The sequence below is a fragment of the Desmodus rotundus genome, chromosome 5, assembly GCF_022682495.2.
Source record: "Desmodus rotundus isolate HL8 chromosome 5, HLdesRot8A.1, whole genome shotgun sequence".
NCBI lineage: Eukaryota > Metazoa > Chordata > Mammalia > Chiroptera > Phyllostomidae > Desmodus > Desmodus rotundus.
Window position 1 is genome coordinate 148,307,150 of NC_071391.1, and position 26,684 is coordinate 148,333,833.

At 44.4% G+C, this 26,684-nt stretch overlaps 1 protein-coding gene across 12 annotated transcripts in view; it reads right to left on the reverse strand.

The window, feature by feature from the left end:
- The window catches only part of LTBP1 (latent transforming growth factor beta binding protein 1), a 365,905-nt gene that overhangs the window by 196,622 nt on the left and 142,599 nt on the right, over nucleotides 1-26,684 (reverse strand). For 6 of the 12 annotated variants that reach the window (XM_045189319.3, XM_024552641.4, XM_045189318.3 and 3 more), the window contains exon 5: nucleotides 15,747-15,914. In XM_045189319.3, coding sequence (XP_045045254.2) covers nucleotides 15,747-15,914 — 168 coding nt within the window. Of the gene's footprint in view, nucleotides 1-15,746; nucleotides 16,163-26,684 lie in introns of those variants that run through there. The other 6 variants (XM_053924375.2, XM_053924374.2, XM_053924370.1 and 3 more) reach the window with 4 other exon arrangements.

Genomic DNA, 26,684 nt, shown 5'->3' on the forward strand with positions numbered 1-26,684 from the left:
AATAAAATTAGTCCTGGACAACCCGAAGGGCCTGAACCAGCCCTAAACTTGCCTTCACCCCATTTAAAATGAGCTTCCCCCAGGCCACCACCGCATCCTTCCGTTTCTGGCCAAGCTATTCCGAGCATTTTGGTTAGAAAACTAAGCAAGAAAAAACACAGTCATTTGTAAGCCTGTCAAATGTTTCAGGCTTTCTGATCTAACTTGTCGGGCTGACCACACGTCACCACACAATATGTCACTGGGTTTGTGCAAAATCGTCCTTTGATTTGAAGTGGGAAGGGGAGGTAAAAAAAAAAAAAAAAAAAAAAAACGTTCAAAAGGGAACAAAATATACGTACTTGAAAATCACAATAAATGTTTTCAGAATAAAACATACTAAAAACAGACTAATCCTGTTTACACTCTATCATTCTCCTCAAAAGACAGGCTTTCTTTTAGATGGGATAATAGCATTTTAGGGCTGCAAGGGATCCTGAATATCTACTCCCTAAACTCTTCCTTTCACAGATGAAAAAAAGAAGACTGAAAAGTGAGTTTTGTCCAAGTGACCGGACTAGGATTACAACTCAGGTCTCCCAAAAGATTCACAATCAAGACCAGCTACATATAACACTATAATTAAATACTTACCTCACTAAGTAGAAACCCCAGTTTTTAAAAAATCCACCACAACAAACCAATTCGAAATTGGGAAGGGAACTAGAATAAATATTTCTCCAAAGAAGATTTACAAATGGACAGCACACCCATGAGAAGAGGTTCAACACCATTAGTAATTAAGGAAACCCAAGTCAAAACCAATACCACTTTACATAACAGGATGACTATTATGTAAAAGAAAAGAAGAAGAAGGTGACCAGTTTTGGTGAGGATATAGAGAAATTAGAACCCTAATATACTGCTGGTAGAAAAATAACATAGTATCGCTGCTGTGGAAAACAGTTTGGGAATTCCTGAAAAAGTAAAACAGAATTACCACTAATTCCACTTCTTTTGGGATATAAACCCAAAAGAAATGAAAGCAGGGACTTCAACAGATACTCCTACACCAATGTTCCTTACGGCATGTTTACAGCAGATGGAAACGACCCAAGTGTCCGTCAACAGAAGAACGAGTGAACACAATGTAGCGGCATGCCCACAGTGGAATATCATTCAGCCTTAAAAAGGAAGAAAATTCGGACACATCCTTCAACATGGATGAATCTTGAAAACATTATTCTAAGTGAAAAAAGTGCACATGCAAAAAAAGACAAAGACTGTTCCATTTCACTTATGTGAAGTACACAGAACAGGCAAATTCATAGAGATAGGAGGTCGAATAGAGGTTGCCGGGGCTGGAGGGAGAGGAGAAGGGGGGATTACTGTTCAATGGGTTTGGGGTTTCTGTTTGGGCTGATGAAGAGTTCTAGAAATGGACGGTGGCAATGGCTGTCCATCATCACTGTGAATGGACTCAATGCCACTGGAGCATTCACTGAAAAATGGCTAAAATGGTAAGTTACATTTTACCACAATAATAAGATATAAGAGAAAAAAATTAGCCACATGAATTATGGGCTTGGGGGTCTCATGAAGATAAGCAATAAAATGTATCACCCCTATACTGATACATTAAGAACACTGCATTTAATTCAAGAAAAAAAAAAAAAGCACAAAAGACACAACTGTGAAAATTCCCAGTTTCCCCGGGCAAGATGACCAAAACATAAACGGGTGGGGGTAGGGACTGCTAGAAGGTTATATGCAAATGAAGGCAATGGCTTTGACTTGCTCTAGGGCTCCCTCGCAGTCCAAAAGCAAATGCTTGAAAACATGATACACATCACTGTCCAGCTAACCTAGAGTATGTTAGCCACAAAGAGGTTTTCCTTTTTTCAACAAATAAAATAACGTGTCAGACTTTTAATGCCTGGGTAGTTTTTCCTTTCAAACTTGGCAAAATAACCCTTCAAAAAGCTTGCGTGCAGACGTTTGGGTTAGAAATAACAAACCTGTACCCTCCCAAGGTGCTGTGTTTATTTGATCGTGTGATGATGCTATCATTTAAATAAACACACCCAGCCCTCTCTCCTCTCCAGTGGCAGTAGCACAGATGCTTTGCAAACGAGTGTCCCGCAGTAGCAATGGTTAGTGTTGAAAAGCGGTTTGTATTATACAACCACTTCTGAGACATGAAAAAAAATGCCTCCTGTGCTAAGTGTTTCCCCATTCGTTATTTCTTACTTACAGTTTCCAAAATATCCCCATAAAAAGCGCCAATGCTGCTCACTTGTTGAGTCATCCTGAGACATCCCAAACCACCTCAATCCTTGCCCCTTCTGAAATCCAGTGACATCATCTCATATAAATAGTCAAAGGCAAATCAAGCCTCCAGGCGGCAGGGCCCAGTTTATTAGGTAACAGCCTTAGAAGATGGGCTGAAAGAGCTAGTTATCACTTCGAGCCTCACTCAGCACCATCTTCAAAGGATTACGCCTGCGACAAAATGCCGGAAGTTTTACCTAGGGAACAGTCTTGAGATGTAAGAGGGAAGGTTCTCCAGGGACCTGGACAAAATGTCAAAGACAGGGGTCAAGATGTTGTCCAACAGGAAAAAGTGGCAATGCTTAGAGCAGGGTTTCTCAACTTGCGCACTGTTGATGTTTTGGGCCAAATAATTCTTTGTTCTGGGGCCTGCCCTGTGCCCTGTAGGGCATTTAGTTGCATTCCTGGCCTCTACCCACTCCGTGCCAGGAGTACCCCCCAGTCTGGGCAACCAAAAGTGTCTCCTCACACTGCCGAAGGTCTCTTCTGGGAGGTCGAACCTCCTCTGGTTGAGAACCATTAGACAAACTCAGCTTTTCACCTTCCCATCTGCATTACGGGTGTAGACCAAGTATTTCAGAGTAGCAGAGGGAACTGAGTGAGCACCCAGCAAAGGACATGCCTGCTAAATGCAGGTGACATAAGAGACAGGGACTAAGACACAGAACCCAGGTGTCAGGAGACCGCACTGGAAAGAGGAAGAACCCAGCAGTTGCTGAAGGAAATACAATGGGCTTCCGATGGCACAAGGAAGAGGATTCCAGCTTTGTTATCCCCGCTAATGAAGATACATTCGCTCTCACTGTCCATTCATTCAACTTCTTTTCCGTTTTGAAAGTGTTCTCAAGTATCTTGGTCACAAGTCAATATCTAAGCACTGGAGGTAGGAAGTTCAGGATAGAGACTGCACGTTATCAGTTAGGATGACGGTTGCATGACAGGTTTAGACATCTCAGTATCGTTCAAGTGCATCTTCTGCTAAAGACGGTCCTCAGATACCTTCAAAATGCTTTTTATGCATCACAAGCAGGACCTCACTAGAATGAGGATGGATCTGCGCAGGTGTATCTCCCCTCCCACTTTTCCTGGAATAACAATTCTATGTCCTATTACCGCTGGGCCAAGAGTGCCACTCTTGCACACAGGTGTGCAGACTATGGAATGGAACTTTTGTTAAGAGATTTGGGCAGCATCCCAAAGCTGGGGGTGAAAGTCGGTGACGTCACCTCACTTCCTGGGATGCTGGCTGTGCTGGAGAAACCCGCTGGCTGTGCTGGATGGAGCTCAGGGGGTGAAAATTCTTTGGAGAGCCTGACACATATCCCTTGGAACAGGGGACATGGGTAGAGACTTTCTCACTGTCCCCCAGAAAATGTGCAAAGCAGGAGGCAGGCTAGAGCAGGTTGAAACAGTAGGATAAAGAAAGAAGGCAGCCTGCACCCCAGTATTTCATGGCAAAGAGGATGTCCTCGGGGGACCCTGCCGAAAAGGCTGCCTGGCAGGGTGAGGAAGCCGCAGCTGTAAGAGGGTTGGGAATTGAGGCAGGGGAGCTGCAAAGGGTTAACATCTTTTGATTACATAGTTGATTCTATTCTGGCATTTATAAATCACTTCCTAATACTGTATCAGCCTCATAAACAAACTCAGTAAGTCAGTATAAATAATTCACGATAGTATGTTTTTCTGTAAACCATTATTTAGTATGAATTAATAGTACCTTAAGATCTTTGCTACGCAAAGGGTGACCCATGGGCCAGGCAGCATCCCGTCCCTCAGGAACCTGTTAAAAATGCGGAGTCTCCGGCCCCTCCCCAGACCTATTGAATGAGAATCAATCAGCACTTTATCAAGATTTACAGTGATTCCGACCAGCAGTAAAAGGTGAGGAGCACCGGCTTAGGGCTTAGACCATGGGATCTCTATCAGAGCCATATATGTATAGCAATCACCAGCATCATTTGTTTTCAAGTCACACCCACCCAGAGTACACCCAGAAATCCTGATTTAGGAAGCCTGGGATGTGGGCTGGGCATCTGGACTCTTAGGGGATCCATGGGATACTCTGTTGTACAACCGGGGCTAAGAACCACTGATTTAGGGGTTGGAGAGGGCAGGCATTCAAAGTTAGGTTTCAGCAAGAGCTCCCACCTACCTATTGTCCTATCTCCCACCATAAACGATTCTGTACAGGTGAATCAACTTCTCCTTCCGTAAGTCGCTGTCACCCTCTAGCAAAACCTACAGTGTTGTCTCCATGATCGAGGAGGAATCCCATTCAAAATGATCAGGAAGGACAAAAGAGTCACACCCAGTGGGGACACACGAAGCAATGTGGGTTGGAAAGACACTGGAGACCTCCAACTGGAACCCTGTCCTCGGCTGCCTGGGGTATGTCAGTTTGGCTCAGCGCTGACTTCTCATAAGGGCTTGTTATTTGTGAATGAAGATGAAAGGAACCATTCACCAGCCACCAGCAAATTGTTAGGTTTTCTTGTCTAGATTTGGTCTTGAAGGAAGAAAGAACAGGACCTGATTTAAATCAGACCCCGACTTAGCCACTGTTATTGCTACATACCCAACTGTTCCAACTCAGCCACCATTGGAACAGATCAAATTTCAAATAACCAGCTAAAACAGAGCCTAAACTCTTGAATCCCAACCTGATTTCTAGGATAAACTATTAGACAAATTGGCACTATTAGTCCCTGGTGCAGTATGTTTCTAAGAGTTGATTTCCTTACATGAGATCCCTCAGAATTCTAAAGTATTCGAGTAACTGCCAGGTAAAAAGAAGAAATACTTCCTCTGGCAGAAAAATGCTCTATAATATGATGCATTTTGACAGGAGGGAAATGATAATTACTGTATGAATAGCAGTCAGAAGTCTTTTACCAAATAAGGTTATGATTTCTGCAGTGAGTGTTTCAGTTGAAAGGTATTTTCAGCCTGAAGAGCTTCGCTTCTTTTTCGAAAATGGTAGACGACAGAGTAAATTTTGTTTAATATTAATTCATCTATTTACCAAGTACACAACTTTGGCAGGAACGTTATTTTTTTCCTTTCCATCCACCATCACGCTTTTCTGGGCCCACTACGGGGCTCTCAGATGGTTCTAATTACCCTCTGTGTACACCCAATAAAATAGCTGGCTCAAGATGTTATTAATACCACGAGAAGATCCCAAGGGCCTATAAATCATCCTTGCTTCAGAAAGGGACAGTGCAGTGGCAAAAAGTGCCACAGTCTAATCTTGCTAAGACTTTCGTTAAGAATGTTGTGGGGCAAGAATGGGGCAGTGGTCTGCTTTCCTCACTGCAAAAGCTGTTAATGTCAGGTCTCCCTTTCACCTCTGCTCGGGTAAATCCGATGAGAATCGGGCTGAGCTTTTGTACTAGGAAAGCTTAGAAAGCCCCTGTAATCCAGAACAAAACTGTCTCGACTCTCATGCACATCTGAAGCTTGCTCTCTGAGTGAAAAAAAACATCTCATACTGCATAAAGTTGTTCCCTTTTTTCCACCAAATCTTACCAAAAAAAAAAAAAAAAAAAGCCCACACTGCAGTCATGCCAGTTTTTTCAGTAATTATTGCATGAGTGTAAATTCAAGAGAACGGAGTTGAGCCATATCTTAAGCCCATGCCCTTCACTAAACAGAAAAGCAAACTTTAATACGTGCAGCAATGGCCACATTCCATCCCATTGGCAATAGAAGGGCATCTGTTTCTTCTCCGTTTGGGTGTGTGTGTGTGTGTGTGTGTGTGTGTGTGATGCAACTTTGGGGGTGCACCTCAAACGTCTTCACTAACTTTGTCCTGCCCCATTTGGTAGTTATTTGATTTTCCTGGACGGCGGAGCATGAAGATGGCTGTGTGGCTGCCCTCAAAAACATTCTCACATCATCTGCGGTGTTAGTGCCAAGAGGTTTTTCCAACAGTACACAAATGTATTATTCCTTCTCCACTTGGAAAAGACATATATACCTCGAGATTAAAAGCTGATACAAATGTTTTACTTTTATAGTAAGCTGCCAAAGCCCGGCTCATATGCCAATGAATGCTGCAGGTATATACTGTATCACACAAACGGGATTTCAGTATCTACCTTAAGTCCAGCCTTTTAAAATTTACTCTATCCTCGGAGCTCAGAAGTCATTTACGCAAATGATAGCAAAGCGAATAGTACAAAGCAGGATCCAATGACACAGACATCAATGGAGATGCCCCCCTCTATTCAAGAGGATGGCGTTTGGTCCAGACCACAGCTTCTGGTTCCAAAAAGTGCTACAATGTTGCAGCGCTCTCCCCATTGCCAGCAAGGCTGACAACCTGCAAGAGCTTCCTAGATGAGCAAGTGTACCCCTCAAGGAGGGGCGTGGTCCAAGGCAGAGAGGCTACTATGTTGTTGTGTCCGCCATATGATGCCGTATCTGACATTACTCTGTGAGCAAATCTAACTGTGAGCCTTCTGTGCTCTCGTAGCAGAGCAGCAAATTGAGGACATAATAGAAGCATCCTTCTAGGTCTTTCTGGAAGCTATTGCGCTGTCAGGTCAGTGCATAAAGGAAACCCTGTCTCCGTGGGACACAAGGGGCATACCCTAGCCGAGCTCCAGAAGATGTGAGCACTCTCCCGCAGGTCACAGGAGACAGGGGTTGCAAATTAAGAACAGGATGTGTTTTCTTCAGAAGAGAAGCGTCTTCTTCAGATCAACCCAAGGAGCCCATGGACACCTTCAGCCTGCTCCTTCTCGTGAGCCTCAGAAGAGCCCTGTGAGACGCCCAGGGCATCCTCTGATTCATCTAGCCAGTGTGGAATCAGGGAGGCGGGGTCACCAGCCCAGGGTGCCAGCACCAGTCAGCAGTGCGCCTGAGCCAGACCACGGCGTGTCAACTGACATGGTAGTGACTAGAAGGGTAACGGGAAAGAGAAAAACACCACAGGGAGAAACGCTGGAAATGGACCTTGAGGCTGACATTTAGACAGACAGCGGCAATTCCATGTACCTAGAACAGCTAAAGGTACGAAAACTGAACTGTACAAAGTGCTACAAAGGTGGCCTTTTGCCTGCATCTTGCAGTCACCGGAATGTGTTTCTCCTTTCTTGTGACCCCACCCCCCACACTCTCACACGATTATGTTACTCCTGTGATTTCAGTTGTGTGAGAATTCTGGATGGAGCCGAATCAGCGAAAATGTGTGTGTGCCACCCCGACTGGGCACCTGCCATAGATAATCAGCTCTGTCATCAAAAACGCAGTAAGCATCTCCAGAGTGAGGCACAGTGCTGGCACTAGAGAGGCCGACATGAGGTAGACAGGTCCGTGTCCCCAAGCAGTGCAGAGCGGAATGAAAGAAACCGGCGTGAAAACAAAGAAGGGAAGGGAGGCTCTGTAGCAGGAGTGGCGCTCGCTGACTCTTGAAACAGCAGTGGGTCACTGCCAAGGCGGCGTGGGGAAGTGCGCCTGCCAGGCGGGGCGGCAGTGTGAAGAGAGGCGCTGGGGCATTTGGGGATCTTTGGCATCCCTGGAAGCTCAGTTTGGCAGAAGCCGAGAGGAAGGGGCACAGCCACAGTGAAGGCCTGGGAGGCAGGCAGCAGCTAATCCTGAGGGCCCCGCGTGCTATGCTAAGCAGTTTGGAGTTTTCCAAAGATCATTCCATATGCTCAGGCTGACAGCCTAGGAAAGAATACACACTTTGTGACGGTGTTACAGACTCCAAGGAATTCTGAAAGGTCATTTATTCTAGGCTAACCTAGCACAACCCATTAAGGAGTCCCGTCCACCCCCCTGGTACAGGCCAGGTATGGCTTAAGCGGAAATATCAATCACACACACCTTTCTCACTGGGCAAGCCGACTGCAGAACCCTCCTCTACCTAAGGTTAGTTTCTTCAAAACTGTCCTGACTACAGACACAGCCTCTTATACGAGGGCCGAGATGCCCCTTACTTCCTCATCTTCAAGGATCTTCCTCTTCAACCAAGTAGGACCTCATTTTTTCCTGATTTTGGCTCTTAGGGCCATGCCCCTCCTTGGTCCAACTGACCCTTGGACCACCTTCCCATGCAGCGCTCCTTCACTGGGCACTCTCCCCTACATACAGACAGCCCCGCCCTCGGAAGTAGCAACCAATTGTGTTTCCCTTCCTTAGAAGAAAGCTCCATACCAAAATCATGTTGGAGAAAGAGGTGACATAGGAAGGGCAGTCCCCCCCAAAACATGAATTATCTTCTGGAGGGCAGGCCTCTTGTAGTACAAGCTTCCCCTGCTAGGTTAGTGTTCTAGGAACCCATCTGCCTCAGTGTACCAGCTGGTGTTGTTGTGAGAGGCTGTGTTTGGCCTCAGTGAATTTTATTTGAAGACTTTCAATGCATTTGCCCATTTCATGACGGGTGATTTACGAGCACACCTGCCCAAACTACGCTGAGTGTTCAGCAGTTTTTGACCAAAAACAGTATGATCCCCGTGACCCACCCTCCCTATTGACCAGATTCTTGCCCTGAGTGATTTTTTTTGTTGTTTTCCCAAATAAAGAAAGTTCTCAAAGGGAAATGTTTTGCCGATGTGGAAGAGGCGAAACCAAAATAGGCAGAAGCAGTAAAAGGCATCAAAATCAATGAGTATAAAAACGTTTGAGCAGTGGGAAAAATGTCTCCACTGGTGTATTGTATCAAGTGATGAGTACCCGCGAAGGTGACTGAAGTTTAAATAAATAAGAATACACAATTTTTTATAAATAAACTCCTGGTGTTTTGGGCCCCCCCTCGTAGCATTTCTGGTAATTCACATCGAAGTCCCCATACTTTTTATTATAAACAAGCAAGATTCCTTCTGCAATAATTCCAGGACCTTTTTTTTTTTTTTACCCAATGACTTATTTGCCTCTTTCTGTGTATGAGGCTCTTCATCTACAGACACAATGCATGGGATACCCTATACAATACAATGTCAATCCCTGATGAAACCTAACCCAACGAGACATATCGGAAAAGTTCACATAAATTCTCCAGTACCAGCCCCTGGAGATGTTCCACAGTGCAAATAAAATAACAACCACTGGCACGAGCTCGAGTACAAAGTTTGTGATGCTCTTCCCCCCCTGGGTCCCTGCTCACACAGCGTCTCACCAGAGAGCCCCCTGCAACACTGCACTTCCTCACAGCACTGATCACTCCTTGACATTTTATCCTACAGAATGCTTCTTACCGTTTACTCCTGGTAGTACACATTTTAGTCTTATAAACTATGGTACAATGCACGTAACATAAAATTTACTATCATAAGCGTTTCCAAGTGCACGGTTCTGCAGTGTTAAGTACATTCAGACTGTGCGCCTTCATCTCCAGAACTTTATCATCTTGCAAAACAGAAACTTGGCACCATTTAAACAACTGTGTGTGTCTCCCCGAGTTCACCAAGACCTGACAACCACCACTCTCTGCCTCTATGAACCTGACAGCTCCGGGCATCTCACACAAGTGGACTCATAGAGTATTTGTTTTATGCGACTGGCTCATTTCACTAGCGTACAGTCCTCAAGATTCATACATGTTGTACAGCCACATTCTGGTTTTTTTTTTAATGTTGTGGGGTCAAGGACTTTGTCTACCTTGCTCATTGCTATATTCCTAATGCCGAGGCCAATCCCTGGCACATAGCAGGTGCTCAATAAAAATATGGTAAATGAATTGGTGTTCCGAATACCAGCCTTTTATGGGTTCTCCTCAGCCTAAATAAAATACAAAAGGAAATGCTTTACATTATGATATTTATTCAGGATTAGAAAATAAGATACTTTGAGCCCTAGCTGGGTGGCTCAGTTGACTGGAGTGTCATCCCATACACCAAATGGCTGAGGGTTCGATTCCCAGTCAGGGCACACACCTAGGTTGTGGGTTCATTCCCCACTCAGGGGGCGGGCGGGAGGGAACTGATCAATGTTTCTCTTTCACATTGATGTTTCTCTCTACTTCTCTCTCTCCCATTCTCTCTCTCTAAAAATCAGTAAGCATATCTTCAGGTGAGAATTAAAAAATAATAATAATAATAATTTGAAAAGGTTATATGTGGGAGTAGCTTCTCTGACAACTTCTTACTCACTCTAGACTGCCTAAATGAAAAGCAGGAAACCTGCACCCATGCATTATGGGAAAAATACATGCCTCAGTTAATCAAAAAGTGACATGTTGGTATTGGATTGGTTTCTGTGCTGGATAAACATCAAGGGATCCAAACAATGACAACTGGCAAACGACGAAAGAGTCAGTGTGTGAACTAAGTTGCCAGAAAAATAAAATCTCAATGCCTGCCCCTCCTTGAGTCGTTCTGTTGGTTTATTGAATGCCTCATTGCGAGAGAATTTTCTTCCCTCCTTCAGAGGAGAGCCTACATAATGAGTGTGGCAACATGGCCAGCTCCCATTCCCCCTCCAAACTCTGCAGGGCCGAGCTGCCGTTGTGAGCTATGCGGGGAGATCCCAACGTTGAGCAGCAGCAAGCCAACCTCAGAGCCGCGCAAAGCGCCTCGAGGTTGTCACCGTTACCATGGGCTACTCAGAAGCCTATTAGACTATTAAAACACCAGTGCCCTACCTTAAAAACATAACTTCCCTTTTTTTTTCAAAATGATAAATATCAGTGTCCCCCTTCTAGAGCAGCTCAGTAAGATTTGAAAGAGTGAAGACCTAATTGCTAAGCTTGAAATCAAAGCACTTTATAGCCTTGCCCCAATCTACTTTCCCAGACGGGTCATCTTTCACTGTCTTTCATTTGTTGTACATTAAAGAGACACTACTCCCAATTCCCAGAACCACCTGGGCCTCCTTCTTGCCTCCATGCCTTATTTTGATAGGCAAATCCTTCCCATATCAACTTTACCTTTCCCTCCTCTCTGCTTCCCATCCACCTTTACTTTGGAACATGCCAGTGTTTGGAATAGAACTGTGTTTCACATAGAACCACATTTCAGATGGAACTGCCCCCATCAGTCTCCAATCAGGCAACATGCATGCATTTGCTCAGCTCCCACTACGAGCCAACCTGTTCAGCAGCTAGGGGGCAGCCTGGTGAACTAAACAGAAAAAGTTACATGCCATCCCTTTTCTCTCAAAGCATCCTTCCTCTGCTAGAAATGACAGCTCCTCCTCTGGGCTCCTGCTAAGAGATTTCTACCTTGAATTAGGTAGAAATTACATATGTGAATTACATATGTGCCTCATCTCCTTCTTAAAGTGTAAGCTCCCTGAGGGCAGCTTCAGAATTGGCTTCTCTTGGAAAATCTAATATAGTGTTTTATACATAATTACCTACGACATGGCCACAGGAGGCAACGTGGGAGGGCAGGAGGTGTTTGGTCTCTGGGATAGGAAAACCGACTTAAAGTCACCTTTAATCACACCACAAAAGCCTTGGTACTCACATCTACAAAATACGATACCACCATTTGCTTTTCTCAGGGGAAATAAGCATCAAATAAAGTAACATGGGAACACCCTTTATAAATTATCAAATACTTTTTATAATCATTCATTTGGTGCTAATGGAATGTCAGTCCCTTGTAATCTTTTAGAGAAAGCATCATATAAACCCACTGTGTTATTTCAGCACTCAGGCTTGCTTTCCAATGTCTCTACAAATAACTTATGCCAAGGGACAGAATTATTTATTTGAAATACTCTAGTTGTGACAACATGAATTCCTATGCTCTTCTTATTAGAGGAACTTGCAATTCTATAAACAATTTAAAAATACCAGAAGGTCATCTTCATTATATCCCTATGGAATGGAAAGAATCCATTAAAGCAACAACAGTTAACCTGCTGGCCCACCCAAATGGGGATGTGTTTCCATTTCTGAAAAAGGCAAGGGCAGGAAGAGCAAGGAGGCAAAGTTCAAAATGCCGCCAAAAGAGTTATTATAATGAACGTATACTTATATTATAGGAAATGCCACTTAATGTAAATATCCTATTACATCAGATCAATATCACATTCATAAAAATGAGTTTATTCTAAAGTCCCAGAGCACTTCCCCTGGATTCATCCTCATCCGTGCCTCACTTTTAAAGTCACATTACATGGAAGTTGTATTTAAGATTTCCCCAACTGACTACTCAAGAGCAGAAAGTGTGTGAGCAGCAGGAATGAAAAACGCACGTGCCTGTCCCATCTGCAGAGCGCAGACTCACCATCACCCCGGACCAGAGAGACCGACACAGAAAACGCGTGGCAGAAGGAGGAGACTAACATCACCCCTGTGCCTGCTACAGAACCCCCATCTGCATACCTGTTGTTACCTGCATTGTGTAGATGTGTGACCTGGGCCCAAGAACACAGAGAGCCAGCCAGCTCATGCCTGACGGCTGTGATGCAGCCAGGATCTGAACCCAGGGCTGTTAGCCTCTCCGTTGTTTATTTTCTATTATCCCATCAAGCCTTCCCACAAACTCAACTCTCCACGAGGTCTGGCACCTCGAAACCTCCTACACAACAGTCACATCTCGGGGAGTTAGGTAAACAGGGGACAGAAGGAGATCGAAGTTCCAGTCCTCACTGCCTTGCTGTACACCAAGGCAAACACACACAAGCCAGGGTGCCTAAGTTTCCTTATCGAAAAAAGTGGTGGCCATAATACCTGTTCCACTTTAAAACAAAAACAAAAACCTATAAATCACCATGTAAATGTTTGAAATTATTTCTGCTCTTCTGATGACCAAAATGGATTATTTCATTAAGGCGCCCTGACTATGAAGTCCATAGGGTCTTCCCTGTATTATTTTGACTCCTTAGAGCAGGGGTCAGCAAACGATGGCTCATAAATCAAATCCGGCCAACCGACTGTTTCTACGACACAACCGCGTGCATGCTCGTGCATCCTGTCTGCGACTGCTGCCACGCCCGGGACCGAGCTGAGTAGCTGGGATACAAACTGTATGGCCTGCAAGGTCTAAAATATTTACCATCTGGCCCTTTATAGAAAAATTTTCCCAGCCCCCATCTTAAGTAACCAAAGATAGTAGCTAACAAGTAATCAGAGGCCATAGAGAATAGTTAACTAAAGTTACAGTAAAATTTGGATTTTCCTCGCCCTGAACTATTTTCCATATACATATCTTCTTTGTCAAAAGTTTAACATAGTATAAACAAGTATATAGAGGAAAAGCAATAAATTAGAAAGCCACTTTTTCTAAATAATTAATAAAGTTATATTAAACCACTAAAGTCCATGAAGATATCTTGTACATCTGAAAAATGAATTTCTAAAATTGTTTTTCTGAAGAATCCTAATCTATAAATCTTCCACAGTTAGCATTCTTTAAAAAATTAAAACTTGTCCCTCAAATTATCCAGTATTTGAGTTAAAATGTAAAGAGATGAGAGAAATAGCTCAGGATATAAATGAAATAGTTCACGTGATTTCCATGTTCATTATTATTCTTTCTCTCTTTCCCTTTCTCTCACTCCCTTTCATTAAAATACGCTGCCAATCCTTTTGTGGCAGAGTTGAGCTTGGGCTTTGAAATATTGTTGTAAATAATTTTTCTGCATTTTATATTTTGAATAGAGTGCGTGTATTCTGTTCCTCAACATTTGCTTAAATGCCAGAGAGGAAAGTGTGCAGCGTGTTTTAACAAGCACACTTCCTCTGTTTCTCAAAGTCTTTAAATATTTAGTTTCAAAATGAATACACTGTGAGCCAAAAAATTACCACCCATCCGATTACTTTGTCGTTCCTCCTGTGAGGATTTATGAAAAATGCAAGGAGGTGGGGAGCAAACATGATTGGTGATGGAGGAGGGAAAGAAATAAGAGAAAGGAAAACAATCAAGAAAAGCAAAAGAGAAAAAAGCCATTAAGCCCATAATAACCTGCTTGGAACTGTCTTCTCCCTTCCTCTCCTTGTCTGTAACCTTCTGAAAAAGTCTGAAAATATTGCTTATTACTCTTAAAAAGTCATAAGATTTTAGAGATAGACTGACTTTTAGAGGTTGCTAAATGTAAGCCCTTTATTTTATGGATGAGAAAAACTGAGGCTCAGAAATCGGAGCTGTCACGCCCTGGGGATGTGCGAGCAGTTCTAGTGGCAGCTCAAGGACCGGAATCCAGTGTCCTGACCATCAGCTCAGCACACTTCCCATCAGACTCGGCTCTCTGCCCTGCTGAGCGTAATGTGCCACTTGGCACCTCACCGCCGAATTCTTTTAGAAATATGCCCGAAGTACCCCTGTCATGGCCAGGAAACTCACACTACCCTTTTAAACAGTATCTATGGGCACAAGTTTTTCCCGAGTACAGGCTAACAAGAATACACTAGTTAGACCTCATACGGATTAGGAGTCACAATGAAGCAGAATTATCGAAGAGCAACTAAGGACCTGAAGCTGCTTCCTTGTGTTTTTGTCTCGATGGAAATCGGTTTGAAATAGACACCCTCCCTTCTCCTACCCCCCAGACATACACTCCCAAGACTAAACAGCAATATTCCATAAAAAGACCAGATCTAGCCCGTGTTATTATCTGTCTGACATTTGGGCTATTCTTGTGAGCAACTCATAAAGTAGCGTGGGTGTCTGTGATTATTCGGGTACCCATGGCAAACCATAATTGGTCAAAAAATAATACAAGACATTTTTCTGTGACAAAAATACTGTATTGAATGACAACCTGGCAGTGTGACAGCACTCTGTGGACCGCAATACTTTCTCCACTTACAAAAAAGAAACGAAAAAAAATTTCTAAGTTAAAAAGCCTTTTTTTGCAGTCAGTAATGACTATAGTTCCTATTTAAATTATTTATGAAATATTGAAAGGTTTCCAGTGCTGACAGCAATCCACGAGCCTGTATCCCCCTAAATCCATGCCTACATCAACTTATAGTTCAGTCGTCTGAGGCAGAGCAGAAACACAGCTAAAGATGCAAGTCTGTACCCCTTTCTACAAGCAAAATACAGGACTGGGACAATTTCAAAAATTTCTTTACAGCATAGCCATTTGTGAAGTACAAATTTAAATTTAATCACCACCTTCCAAATTTCACAACGTTTGTCAAATCTAACATAAACCCTGTGTATCACTGAGAAGGTAAGATTTGACACTGATCAGCGCAAGTTGTGGTTTACTTATTACCAATGTGATTTAGTCTTCACCTAAAGCTACTCCCTCCCGTCCAGCTGATACCTCCCCATCATCACTGCGTCAATGATAAGCAAGAAGGGGTAACATCCTAGTTGCCATTTCTCCAAGAAGCCAACAACCCGGCTAACAGCTATTCTGAAAGCAATTTAAACGATCTCATGACAGAAGCACATTTACGCTCCTAGACAGACACCCATTCACGCAGAGAGCAGTGTGTGCCTGGGCAGGGGAGGGGGGTGACTCAGTGCTGCGATCTCATAACACTAGTTGGTAAGGACAGTGAGGGACCGTGGAGGAACGCAACTCACCCACTCGGAAGTTCGTGGCCGTCAGGGTGTCGGCAGCATGCCCATTCTCACTGATGAGAGTGGTGGTGTTCCCCTTCTCACAGTTGTTCTGACAGCTGCCCTTGGTGCAGGTCACTTTACAGATACTCGGAGTAAAGACCACCTTGATGCGACCAGTGTGGTTACTCACTAGGAGCGGAGGCAGGGAGAAAAAGAACAACAAACACATCAGCTTAGTAGCCATGAACTTGCCTTGGAAGGTTTTTTAAAAAAATAAAAGAGGGTAAAAAAAAAAAAAAAAAAAAGAAAGGAAAGGAGCGAGAGGGGGAAAAGAGAGAGCCCACAACCCGACAGGTTTAAGGAAAGAGGGAAGCCTTTAGTGCTCGCTGCTCTGTATCCAGTGGTGTCTCTGAAACAGGAGTAGGAAGCTTAGCAAACAGAACTCTGGGATGCACTCCAAAACCACATTTGAAGTCGAGTCACTGGAGTGGGATTACTAACCACAATGCTGCACTTTATTCACGGGCAGACAAAGAGCAGCACCGAGGGCACGGCAGATGAAAGAGCCAACCCTGTCAGGCAGATGCAATGCAAAGGGGTTGGCCGCGCACCTAGTGGTGAATAAAGTCTTGTGTCCTCGCCTTGCATACTTTCCCTGTTTCTCCACTTATGAAGTCACTGTTGCAGCCCGACCCCTGGAAATGTTTTAGGCATGCGGCATGTCTGAAAACATCTGTCTCAAATCTCCTGGCACTCTCAGCTGAAGTGATCGAATCCTGTGACGCAGCTGCGGGAGCCCATTTCTTTTTCACAACTCGGGGGCATTAGTTCTCCATTTAAACGTATGCAACGTAGATTTTGTTTTACTGTGAACAGGGAGTGTCCAGCTCAGGAAAACTGAGGCAGCCAGGTCACGGGGCTAAACAGTTGCCTCTATTCAAATGCCATCCTGGAGCTCTCGCTGCTGCTGTTCGGAGGCCACCTGAGCAGGTAATTCTTTCACTCACACAGCCCTCTCTTAACCAAACGCTATGACCTGACTACACAGCAGAGGCAGCACAAAACCATAAAATGAGCACAAATCTAAATGTCAGATTCTGACCCTGCCCAGGTGGCTCAGTTGGTTGGAGCATCATTCCATGCACCAGAAGGCTGTGGGTTCGATTCTTGGTCAGGGCACATACCTAGGTTGCAGGTTCAATCCCCAGTCTGGGAACATATGGGAGGCAACCAATTGATATTTCTCACTATATTTCTTTCTCGCTCTCTCTCTCTCTCTCTCTCTCCTCCCCCTCTTCCTCCGTCTCTAAAAATCAATAAACATATCCTTGGGTGAGGATTAAAGATTTACAAAACAAGAATACCTGTCAAATTCTGGGGTTTAAGTTTGGCTCAACCATGGTGTGACCTTGGACATGTCACCCATCTTTTCTCTAAAACATGAGAGAATTGGAACTGATGTTGTCCAGCCAGTTCTAACTTTCAGTGCCTATATCAGGGGTCCACAAGCTATCGCCCCAGGATCAAACCTGGCCCACTGCCTGCTTTTGTAAATAACGTTTAGCTGAAACACACCCACACTCATGCATTTGTGCACTGTCTGTGGCTGCTTTTGCTCTGTAACTGCAAAGCTGCACAGAGAATGTAGGGCCTCACCCAGAACTGCTGTTCACAGTCAAGTCCCAGCATAAAGTCTCCGGCAAAGTGCAATACCAACTTCTCTATCTATGGCGGCCAGTCTGGCCTCTTTACAGGGGCCAGGCAGAGAGCAAAGGTGGTGGCAGCAGCTGAAGACAGATGGCCCATCTTTCAGGTTTTAGGGTCTGTTGCCACTGTGATGGAGACTGGCTCTGGGTCGCCCTTTCCCCTACTATCCCCTGGCTGCCAGAGGCAATTCTCCCCTGATACTGCTTTGATTTGATTAAGATTATATTCTCAGAAAATCACCCAAGAGGCCTCTCTATAGGCCCTCAACAAAATAAACCATGGTCAGAATCTGAGCTTGGAAACAAAGGACCTTAACCAAATGCACCATTAGGATTTCAAGGCTGGAATGGGGTCTCTAAGGTCCTAAGTCACAACCTTTATTTCAACATGTCTAGTGACAGGGGAGCTCATTCTCCACCAAGACAGCACACTGAGTTATGGGCAGTTCCTAGCAAGTGTTCTTCCTTCTTGAGCTAAAGTATGGCCTCACAGTCCTCAGCACCCACGAGTCCTAGTTCAGCTCCCCACAGCTCCCCAACTAATGCCTCATCCATAGGATGGCCCTTCAAGTGCTCAAGGACAACTGCCACAGAAACAAAGAAAGCGGAAGTCAGAAGGGACCGGAAGACGTCAGCTTGGGTTGGCCCTCTCACATAAGAGAAGAAAACAATTCTTCCAGAGCACAGACGCCTTCACAGTTCTTTCCCAATGTTTTTCCAAGACCATTCCTCATTCATTCACCAGAGGCCCTAACACAGGAGGGGATCAGGACACAGCCTGAGGTGGGGAGACACCCCAGTGGCCGACCAGGACTTCAACACCTTCCTCAAGGGCCAAAGCGTAAATACTTCCGGGTTCTGGGCCTAAAGGATTCTGTTGCAACTACTCAGCCGTGCTGTGGTAACAGGAAAGCAGCCTGTCAAAAACAGTAAGTAAACAGACGGGGGTAGCTATGTTCCAATAATACTTTATTTAAAGAAACAATTCTTGCCGACCACTGCTTTAAATGCTCATATGACATTCAAAACGCTCCTAAGACTGTATCTCAGAAATTTTAAAAACTACAACAGACTTCTGATTTCACGAGCAGACAAAATTCGCCTAGTTTTATTTTTTACAATAGCACCAAAAAAATAAATCAATCAGCCTACACTCTAAGTTGTCAAACCACGCTTACGAATACCTTGAGAATACTTTGTGTAAGTGTGTGAAGCCCAAGGAAAAAAGAGAGACAACATTGTCCTACTTCACAAGAATATAAACGTATGTTTTTTCTGGCTCTTGGTACCACAATGAAATTAGAAATGGTGTGCCAACTATTCTGTCTTCTCTGGCATCGACTCGTGAGCACCTGCCCCGCAGATGCCCATATCGTCACCTAAATTACACTCACGTCGGCAAACGGAGACATCCAAGGAAAGCGAGCACTTCATCATATCCCCATTGCCCCTCCCGGCTGCAGTAGTCACTTTATAGGCACTTGAGAATCTCTGAGCCTATTGTTTTTAAAAACGGATTATATTTCTTTGCCAAAAAATAATAATAATAATTGGCTTAGAATCATCTGGATTTTCAAAAAGGCAGATACAGTTTCATATGGCTTAATTCTGATTTTTACAATGTTCACATCTTCCTGGAAGCAGGAGATACATTTCATGTCCTATTTCCCCTTGTGTTTTACAAGAATTCTAGTATAAAGTAATCTAATTCTAAAACAGACACTTGTGTTCTCAGCAGGTCTGCCGGCGTCCTTCACCAGGCATTTATTTTTTCATTTTAATAACTTCACTCAACCTCAAAATCAGTATGAAAACGCTCACAACTGTTTGACACTAGATTGTCATTCACAGCTTTAAGAGGATCTCCATAACCATTAAATAGATTAGAAAATGCACTTTTCTACTCCCACTCGTTTAAAATCCTTTCCAAATATCTAAGGTATCATGTAAAGAGTGTAATTTTTTGATAACATTTTGGTTTTGTAACTTTTTAATTGATTTTAGAGAGAAAGAGGGGAAGAGAGAGAGGGAGGGAGGAACACCAATTTGTTGTTCCATTTATCTATGAATCCACTGGTTGATTCTTGTACGCGCCTTGACTGGGGATCAAACTTGCAACTTTGACATGCAGGGACAACACACCAACCAACTAAGCTACCTGGACAAAACAGTTTAAGTTTTAAAGTACTCAAGATGAAATTAACACGACTCCAAGTTTCAAATGCCTCACATGTGACAAGCTGAAGACAACACCACTCATCTGAAGAGTTCAGCAAGAACTGAGTAACAGTGGCTTCTCCTACAGAGGCCGTTTGGTCTTTAAGAGGCACCTTCCTCAGATGCTTGAATAAATTAATACTCAAGGATCTCTGGTACCGTGCACAGAGTAGGGACCAAATAAATACGGAATAAATGAAGTGACCCAAAGGATGACTGTACCACCCACAGAGACCGGGGACTCGGCGGATGCTGGAGTCACTGAGGTCTAAGCCTTGCTTCGCCAGCGAGGACACTGAAGCCCAAGGTCAGACCAGCAGAAGAAGACCCTCCCTGGTGGCATCTATCCGCTGCCTGAGAATTACAAATCTGAGAAGCAAGAGTCAGGCCAGTCAGGAGTTAACAGGGAAAAGTGTGGGCACAGCTTTCACATGCTCGGTCCCTCTGACGAAAAAATGTAATTTTTAGATCCCTGTAAGGTAACTCGGCCCCAGAAGTCTCAAGCAAGCACTTTCAGACCTTGGGTTTTAGAGGCTTGGCGAGGAATGTCGATTGCCTGGAGCCACGCAGCACCTCCACTGGGCCTCCTAGTCAGTCAGTCAGTCAAGACACTCAAGAGTCAACATCCTGTCTGCAGCTTCTGCCAGCCCCTGTGTGAATTTATACCTCCAAGAAGAGGCGCTGGCACACGGCGTAAAACAAACCACAGATATTCAGAGTGAATGGCGACGGGGATGGAAGGGAAGCCGATACCCTTTCCATATAAAAAGCTTTCATTGCTGCTTCCCCGTCGGTAATAACAGAGAAAAAAAATATTCAAAAATGTGAAAATGGTTCCTGACAAACGGACTTCAGTCTAGAGAAGAGCACAGTTGCCCTCTTTCAGTCATTAGACGAGGATGTGACCAAAAGCCAAGGCAGCCAAAGAAATAAATAGAACAAGTTCAAGACTCCCATCAGATGTCATGAACAAACACCATCTCCCCTGCATTCACCCAGAGTGCTGCGCCTGCACTTTGGCCCCATCCAACTCAAACAACTGGGACCCACGAGCACCAGCAGTATCCTCTGGGAAGGAGCGGCCACCTCGCTGTGGTTAAAAGCCATCACCCTGCCCATTCACCGAGGCCAGTTTCAGGAGACCTCGGAGCTGATTCCGCACACAGGTCACGTGGACCAGAAACTGAGCTAGTAGCTAATTCTTCCACTTGCAGTTCCTTGCTTGCCCAAAGGCCAAGAATTCTTTGAAGGACAAATCATAAAAGTATTAAATAATGCTTAGAATAACAGGACTTGATTGTTCAGCTCTCCAGGCTTGCGTAACTCCTCCTGGACTGTTAAAATAATGCCCACAGAATACTCTTGTGTTCCTCGAGAAAGGTGCTATGTAAAGAGAAATGAATTATCCAATCTGTTACTTCATCAGACTGCGCCAGTCCTGGAAAACCCTCCCAGAGGGAACCCAGGTGAGATTTCTAGTTCTGATGCAGGCACTTCTTCAGATAATCCAGGGCTGCATTCCAGAACCGTCTCTTGAGTTTTTCCAGGTAGAAGTAACTAAACCAAGAGGTACAGGGACAAATAGTTGCTGCACTGGCAATGTAAACTAAAATGTTTGAGCTTCCTCCTCCTCCTCTCAATTCTCCCTTAATATTTATTCACTGAAGAAACCTGTATGTCAGCTATTCACCTCTCTTACACATACATATAGGCTTTCCTTCCACTTTTACACTATAAGGAGGCAGACCTGTAGACAGGCAAAGAAGAGGAGTACATTAAATCATTTAATAAGAAAATAAATTTTGGGATATATTCCGAGTCTCTGAAAGAATTGCTTACTGCTCATCAAAGAGCAGAGATCAAATGTACACCATGTTTGAAAATGTAAATACAGTCCCAAAAATACTCCTTTGGGCAGAAATGCAGATGCTACCTAGTCATGCACAGTCAACTATGACCTTGCTTTTTGTTTCACTGAGAAAACAGAGACTACAAAGACCCAGGCCTGCCCAACTTCTCTGGATCTGTAGCTGTCCCGCCTTCCTGCAGATAAAGGAGGTGGTCCGTATGAGGCCAGCCTCTCCATTGAGGCAATGGGCCCCCTTCCTCTGCTGCCTACTCACAGACTTCCTTCTCAATCCATTCCCGTTAGTGTGCAAACATGCCATAACGCACTATTTCCCACTGTCCCAGAAGACCCCACCTCTCCTTGTCCCCGTTCCACTCTATTGCAGATACTGCTCCATTTCAGAGATTGTCCACCAGTGTGCTGCAAGAATTCGCACAACGTGCAACACCCGACTATTTAGCCAGAGGCACTGACCTCTTTTCCCTTAGATGGTCAAATTAAAAAAACGGTAACAGTCAACACAACACTAGCCACCCAGTATGAGTCAATCAATATTATAACTCTTTCATTTGTCAGATTGGCAAAAATACATATATTTTGGTGTGCTGCAGAATTTCAGGCACTAGTTCATGTGTGCTGTGAGATGAAAAAGGTGGAAAATTGCTGCTCTACTTTGCGCCCTGTACAGCTGCCCAACTCGCTGTCTCCACTCCCTCCCCTCCCATTCTCTCTCAAACCTGCTGCAGTTGAGCTTTCCCTGTTAACACTTCACCAAAGCTACCCATCTGAAGCTCGCCTGGGGCCTCCATATTGCCAAACCCAACAGCAAATTCTTTGGCTCTTCCTTACTCAGACTTTCAGCTTATCTGACAGTAGAACACTGCTTCATAAAATACGCTTTCTTCACTGGGCTTCTAGGTTATCCTACTCTCTCCCGCTTCTCCCTCCATCCTCCCCGGCCACTGAGCTCAGCCTTTATAGCCTTATCTTTTCTTTCCTAACTCCCTGGATGATGACATCCTGTCCTAACTCATGGGTCTAAGTACCACCTACAGACTTCGATATAGAAAACATTGAAGTCTAGCCTGGACCACCTCTCCCTCGTGTGTGCATGCCGGTCCTGAAGATGTGTGTGCCCAAGAACCCAACTATCCAACTGCTCATGGAACTCTGCTAGGGAGAAGTCCAATGTCTCATGCACCCAAATCCAAGCCTATTCGTTTGCAAGTCTTCCCCTGTCTCAGAAAACAGCAAGACCTGTTCTGGACCGTTTCTCACCTGAGACTCAATACAGCAGCAATCCTGTTACCTCTACTTCCAGAAGTTGACAATCTCTCAGCACCTCCACGGCAACGCTCTGGTGCAGTCCACCATCATCTTTTGTCTGAATTATTTTGACACTGTCCTAGCTGGATGTCCTGCTTCCGCTTCTGCCCTCCCACCATTTATTCTCCACACAGCACTCGCAGCATCCTTTTTTAACGAGATCATGGCACCCTGCCCTGCGGGGGCTTCCAATCTCAATCAAAATACAAGCCAATGGCCTCTGAGGCCTTCCACAGCTATGATGACCGCCCTGACCTCACCCACTACACCTCTGTCCAGCCCTCTCACCCTGGCTCCCTTGCTCATCCTCAGATACTGGGCACACCTCTCTCTGGGGCCTTTGCACTTGCTGTTCCCGCTGCCTATCATGCTCTTCTCCAGATATCCATAGCTGCCTCGCTCACCTCCTTCACGACTTCTCCAGAATGCCACATTACCGAGGGGCCTTTCCTGACTCTCTGACACAAAGCTGCAACACCCCCACACCTTCCGCATCCCCATAGCCGGCTTCACATTTCCTGTTCACTATGAAAACACTGCATATATTGTTTGATTACTGTCATCGGAACACAGACTCCACGAGAGTCTCGTCACTGCTGTATACCCGATATGTGTCTCACAGTGAGCGCTCCAGAAATAATTGAATCAATGAAAAACTTCACAGACAGGAAGCTAACTAACAAATAACATTCAGGTATGGGGTAACTGTTACAAGTGTTTTTTTAAAAAGCATAGAACATGTCTATGAAACCTTCAGCCTCAAAATATACTTGTTATATGTTACATTTGCCAGAGAGAAATGTTTTGGCCATAAAAGTTTCAGTTCAAGGGAAAGCACAGTTGTCAGTCAGGAAACCCTGCAATCATTTCAAAACACATGTTTCCCAAAATCATTAAAACATTACCCCCAAATGGTCAGTGATACAAAAAAGTAAAACTTATCAATTAAACATGCCAATGAGAGAATAAGTGAGTAAACAACAGGAAACAGAAATTTCCCAAACACTTCTCAATAGCAAAATAGACAATTCTTTGCTCCCCAAAATTTCACAATATGCAAAAAATCAAATTGATAAATGATGGAAACTTCCTCTAATTTTATAAATAAAATGTATGGTGTGTAAGGAGTTGAGTTTATAATCAACATATTTGTGATTTACTAAGTATCCATTCCCTTTGTTAGGCAAAGAACAGCTAGGGAATTAACAGCACTGCCACCCAGATTCTGTGACCTGATATGAATTGTCACCAAGCTATAAAAACTACCAACAAAGAGAACTGTGTTACAGTTCCCAGGTTGAGATCAGCTAAAGGCCTAAGCAGAGATCTAGCAATAAAGATAATAGACTTCATCCCAAATTTCCACTTCCTTCAGGAGTCAGGTCTAATTTTCTGTTTCACTCATTTAATGTTTGTTTTGCCCATGAGTCGTGACTCAAGAGCTCAGAACTAAGACGGACCTTCACCTAGAATCACATTTTCTCACCTTCAGTCTCGCCCTGTATGTACACACCGCTGCCCCCAGGAGGACCTCAAAAAGCATACCTGGAGATGATGGAATTTTACCTTCCCTTTTTCCCCTGGAGTTTTCCCTCTTTAAATACCAGTCATCATAAGTTCCCTTCTCTAAAAATATTTTGTAACGGTCCGATTTTTTAATACCTGGAAAAAATAAAAAATGTTTTAAGGTATAATATATTTTACAATCACAAGACTAACTTTTACCCAACAAGTAGTTTACTTAACCAACAGAATGGGACCTGGTGTTTGCGAAAAGAAAATACAGTGGGTAATACAAACAGAGAAACAGACAAACAATTGGCTTTTTGGTGTTTTCATTTTCCTGACCTTTTTTCTAAGATATTTTTCTTTAACATCCAGACCCTGAGGGGAGTCCACTATCTAGGCCTACTTCGGTCTGTGGATGAGGAACGCCCAGGGAAGCACCACAACCAGAGGCAGCAATGAGGACAGTCCTGGTGGCCTGGAACTGCACCAGGTGTCCCAAAGCGCTGTCTTCAAGGCGACATTAAAACCTCATGCGTCTACAGCATATCTGGAACTCTCTCCTCTGCTCCTAACCCTGAATGCCAAGACCCTACCGTTGTATCCCATCAGCACAGAACCATGGGGTGTGAGATGCTGTTGTGGTGGAAGAAACACACCCGCAAAACGACAGGACTTAAATCAGTTCGTAAGTTAAAAAGCAGCAAAGGAGGAAGTCCGGGAGGGAGAGGAGCTCACTGGACCTACTTTCTCGGTTCTGAGTTGCCATGGCAATCTTCCACCTGGATCTAGAACGCCGACAGTCACGGGAATCAAACTCGGGAGAGGGTTAAATGAGTTTGCTCATTTAAGGGATTTTGGTTTTTTACCATCATCATTCAAGATGCTCTTTGTCAGAGTGCTTCCAAAGGAAGCAATACCATTTAAAAGATGCTTTTTTTTTCATGTGAAAATCTCTACCTCCCTTAAGAACCTATGTCAGTTCTAACAGCAGCAACAGAGCTTTTGATACCACACCGTGGTTATTGGGGGAGAGGCTGAGGTACCACTGACACGAGGAGGGCGTCACTGTGGTCCCCGAGTGAACAGAGCAAGTTACCAAGCCGTGAACACATACCTGGCTTCCTTCTCTAATGCCCACTCAGTCTGGCTGGTTTGCATGGGCTCCTTACAGAAAAAGTGGGCTCGATACGCTTCACATGACTGAAATTTTCTGTCCCTTAATTTTGGAACTGAGTCAGGATTTATTTATCCCCACATTTGTTGTTTTCCTAAAGAGAAGTAAATGGAGGCATTTGTTATCGGCCTATCACTCACCATTTCCATAAATAACATCCGTCTGCTTGCTTGTGGAGAAGGAAGGCTGACCGAAAGGGCAGATAGCTACTGAGCTATGTGTTTACCAAGGAGCGGATTTCACGAAGCATTCACAAGCGTGGCTAAGTGGGGGCCATTTCTCATGAGGGTTCCAGCTTATCTCAATCACGTATTTTGAGAATGAGGATTCCACGTACTCTCTATAATTGCTCTGACAAGCATTTCTCACCAAATCCAACTCCTTCCAAAAAAAAAAATCAGGGCTCCTCCGCATCTAGACCGGATCATGCCTCCCCTCCGGCGGCCTCCCCCACGGACAGGCAGGGCATTGGCTGGGCACAACTCTCCGGCAGTCCTCACTCACGCACCTGCTTCCTTCACACGCAGTCCCTGCTCCTGTTTCCTCTACCTTTCACCCTCTAAGGCAACTAAAACTACCTTCTCAGCACCCTCGGCGTGACCGAACACTACAACCCTCCATCTGTGCTTGGCTCTGCACAGACTTCTATTTATGTGCATCTCTCTCCCGCTCCAGCCTTCCCTTGGCCTCAGTCAAAACAAAGGAAACAGTTTCTATTCTCATCCTCCTTGTCTATTCGTAACAAACATGCCACCTGTGAGTCTCCTCTCTTTGGGAAGGGGAAGGGTATATGGTGAGAGGTGAGAGGTGAGGGACACAGGAAAGAGTGAGGCGGAGGAAGTGAAGATGAGTGACCCGAGGTAGCACAAGCCCAGGCTGGGGCTACACGAGAATTCCGCTGTGTAAGGAAAGGCCAGACAAGCGACTTATACTCAAACAACTAACACCTGTAAGTCACAAAACTGCAACAAAGTGAATGCTGTCGAGGGTTCCATTATCTTCATAGGGGGACTTGTCCTTCTCACACTAAAGGCAGACATAAGGAAGAAAACGACCTATTGTACTTTCCAAAATTTAAATTCTGATTTAAAGGAAAAAAAAAGGCAAAAGACAGGGCAGAGAAGGAAACTCAAACCTGCTCCCTGTACAAGCGTTCTGAGCCATGGAGGCGGCCTGGC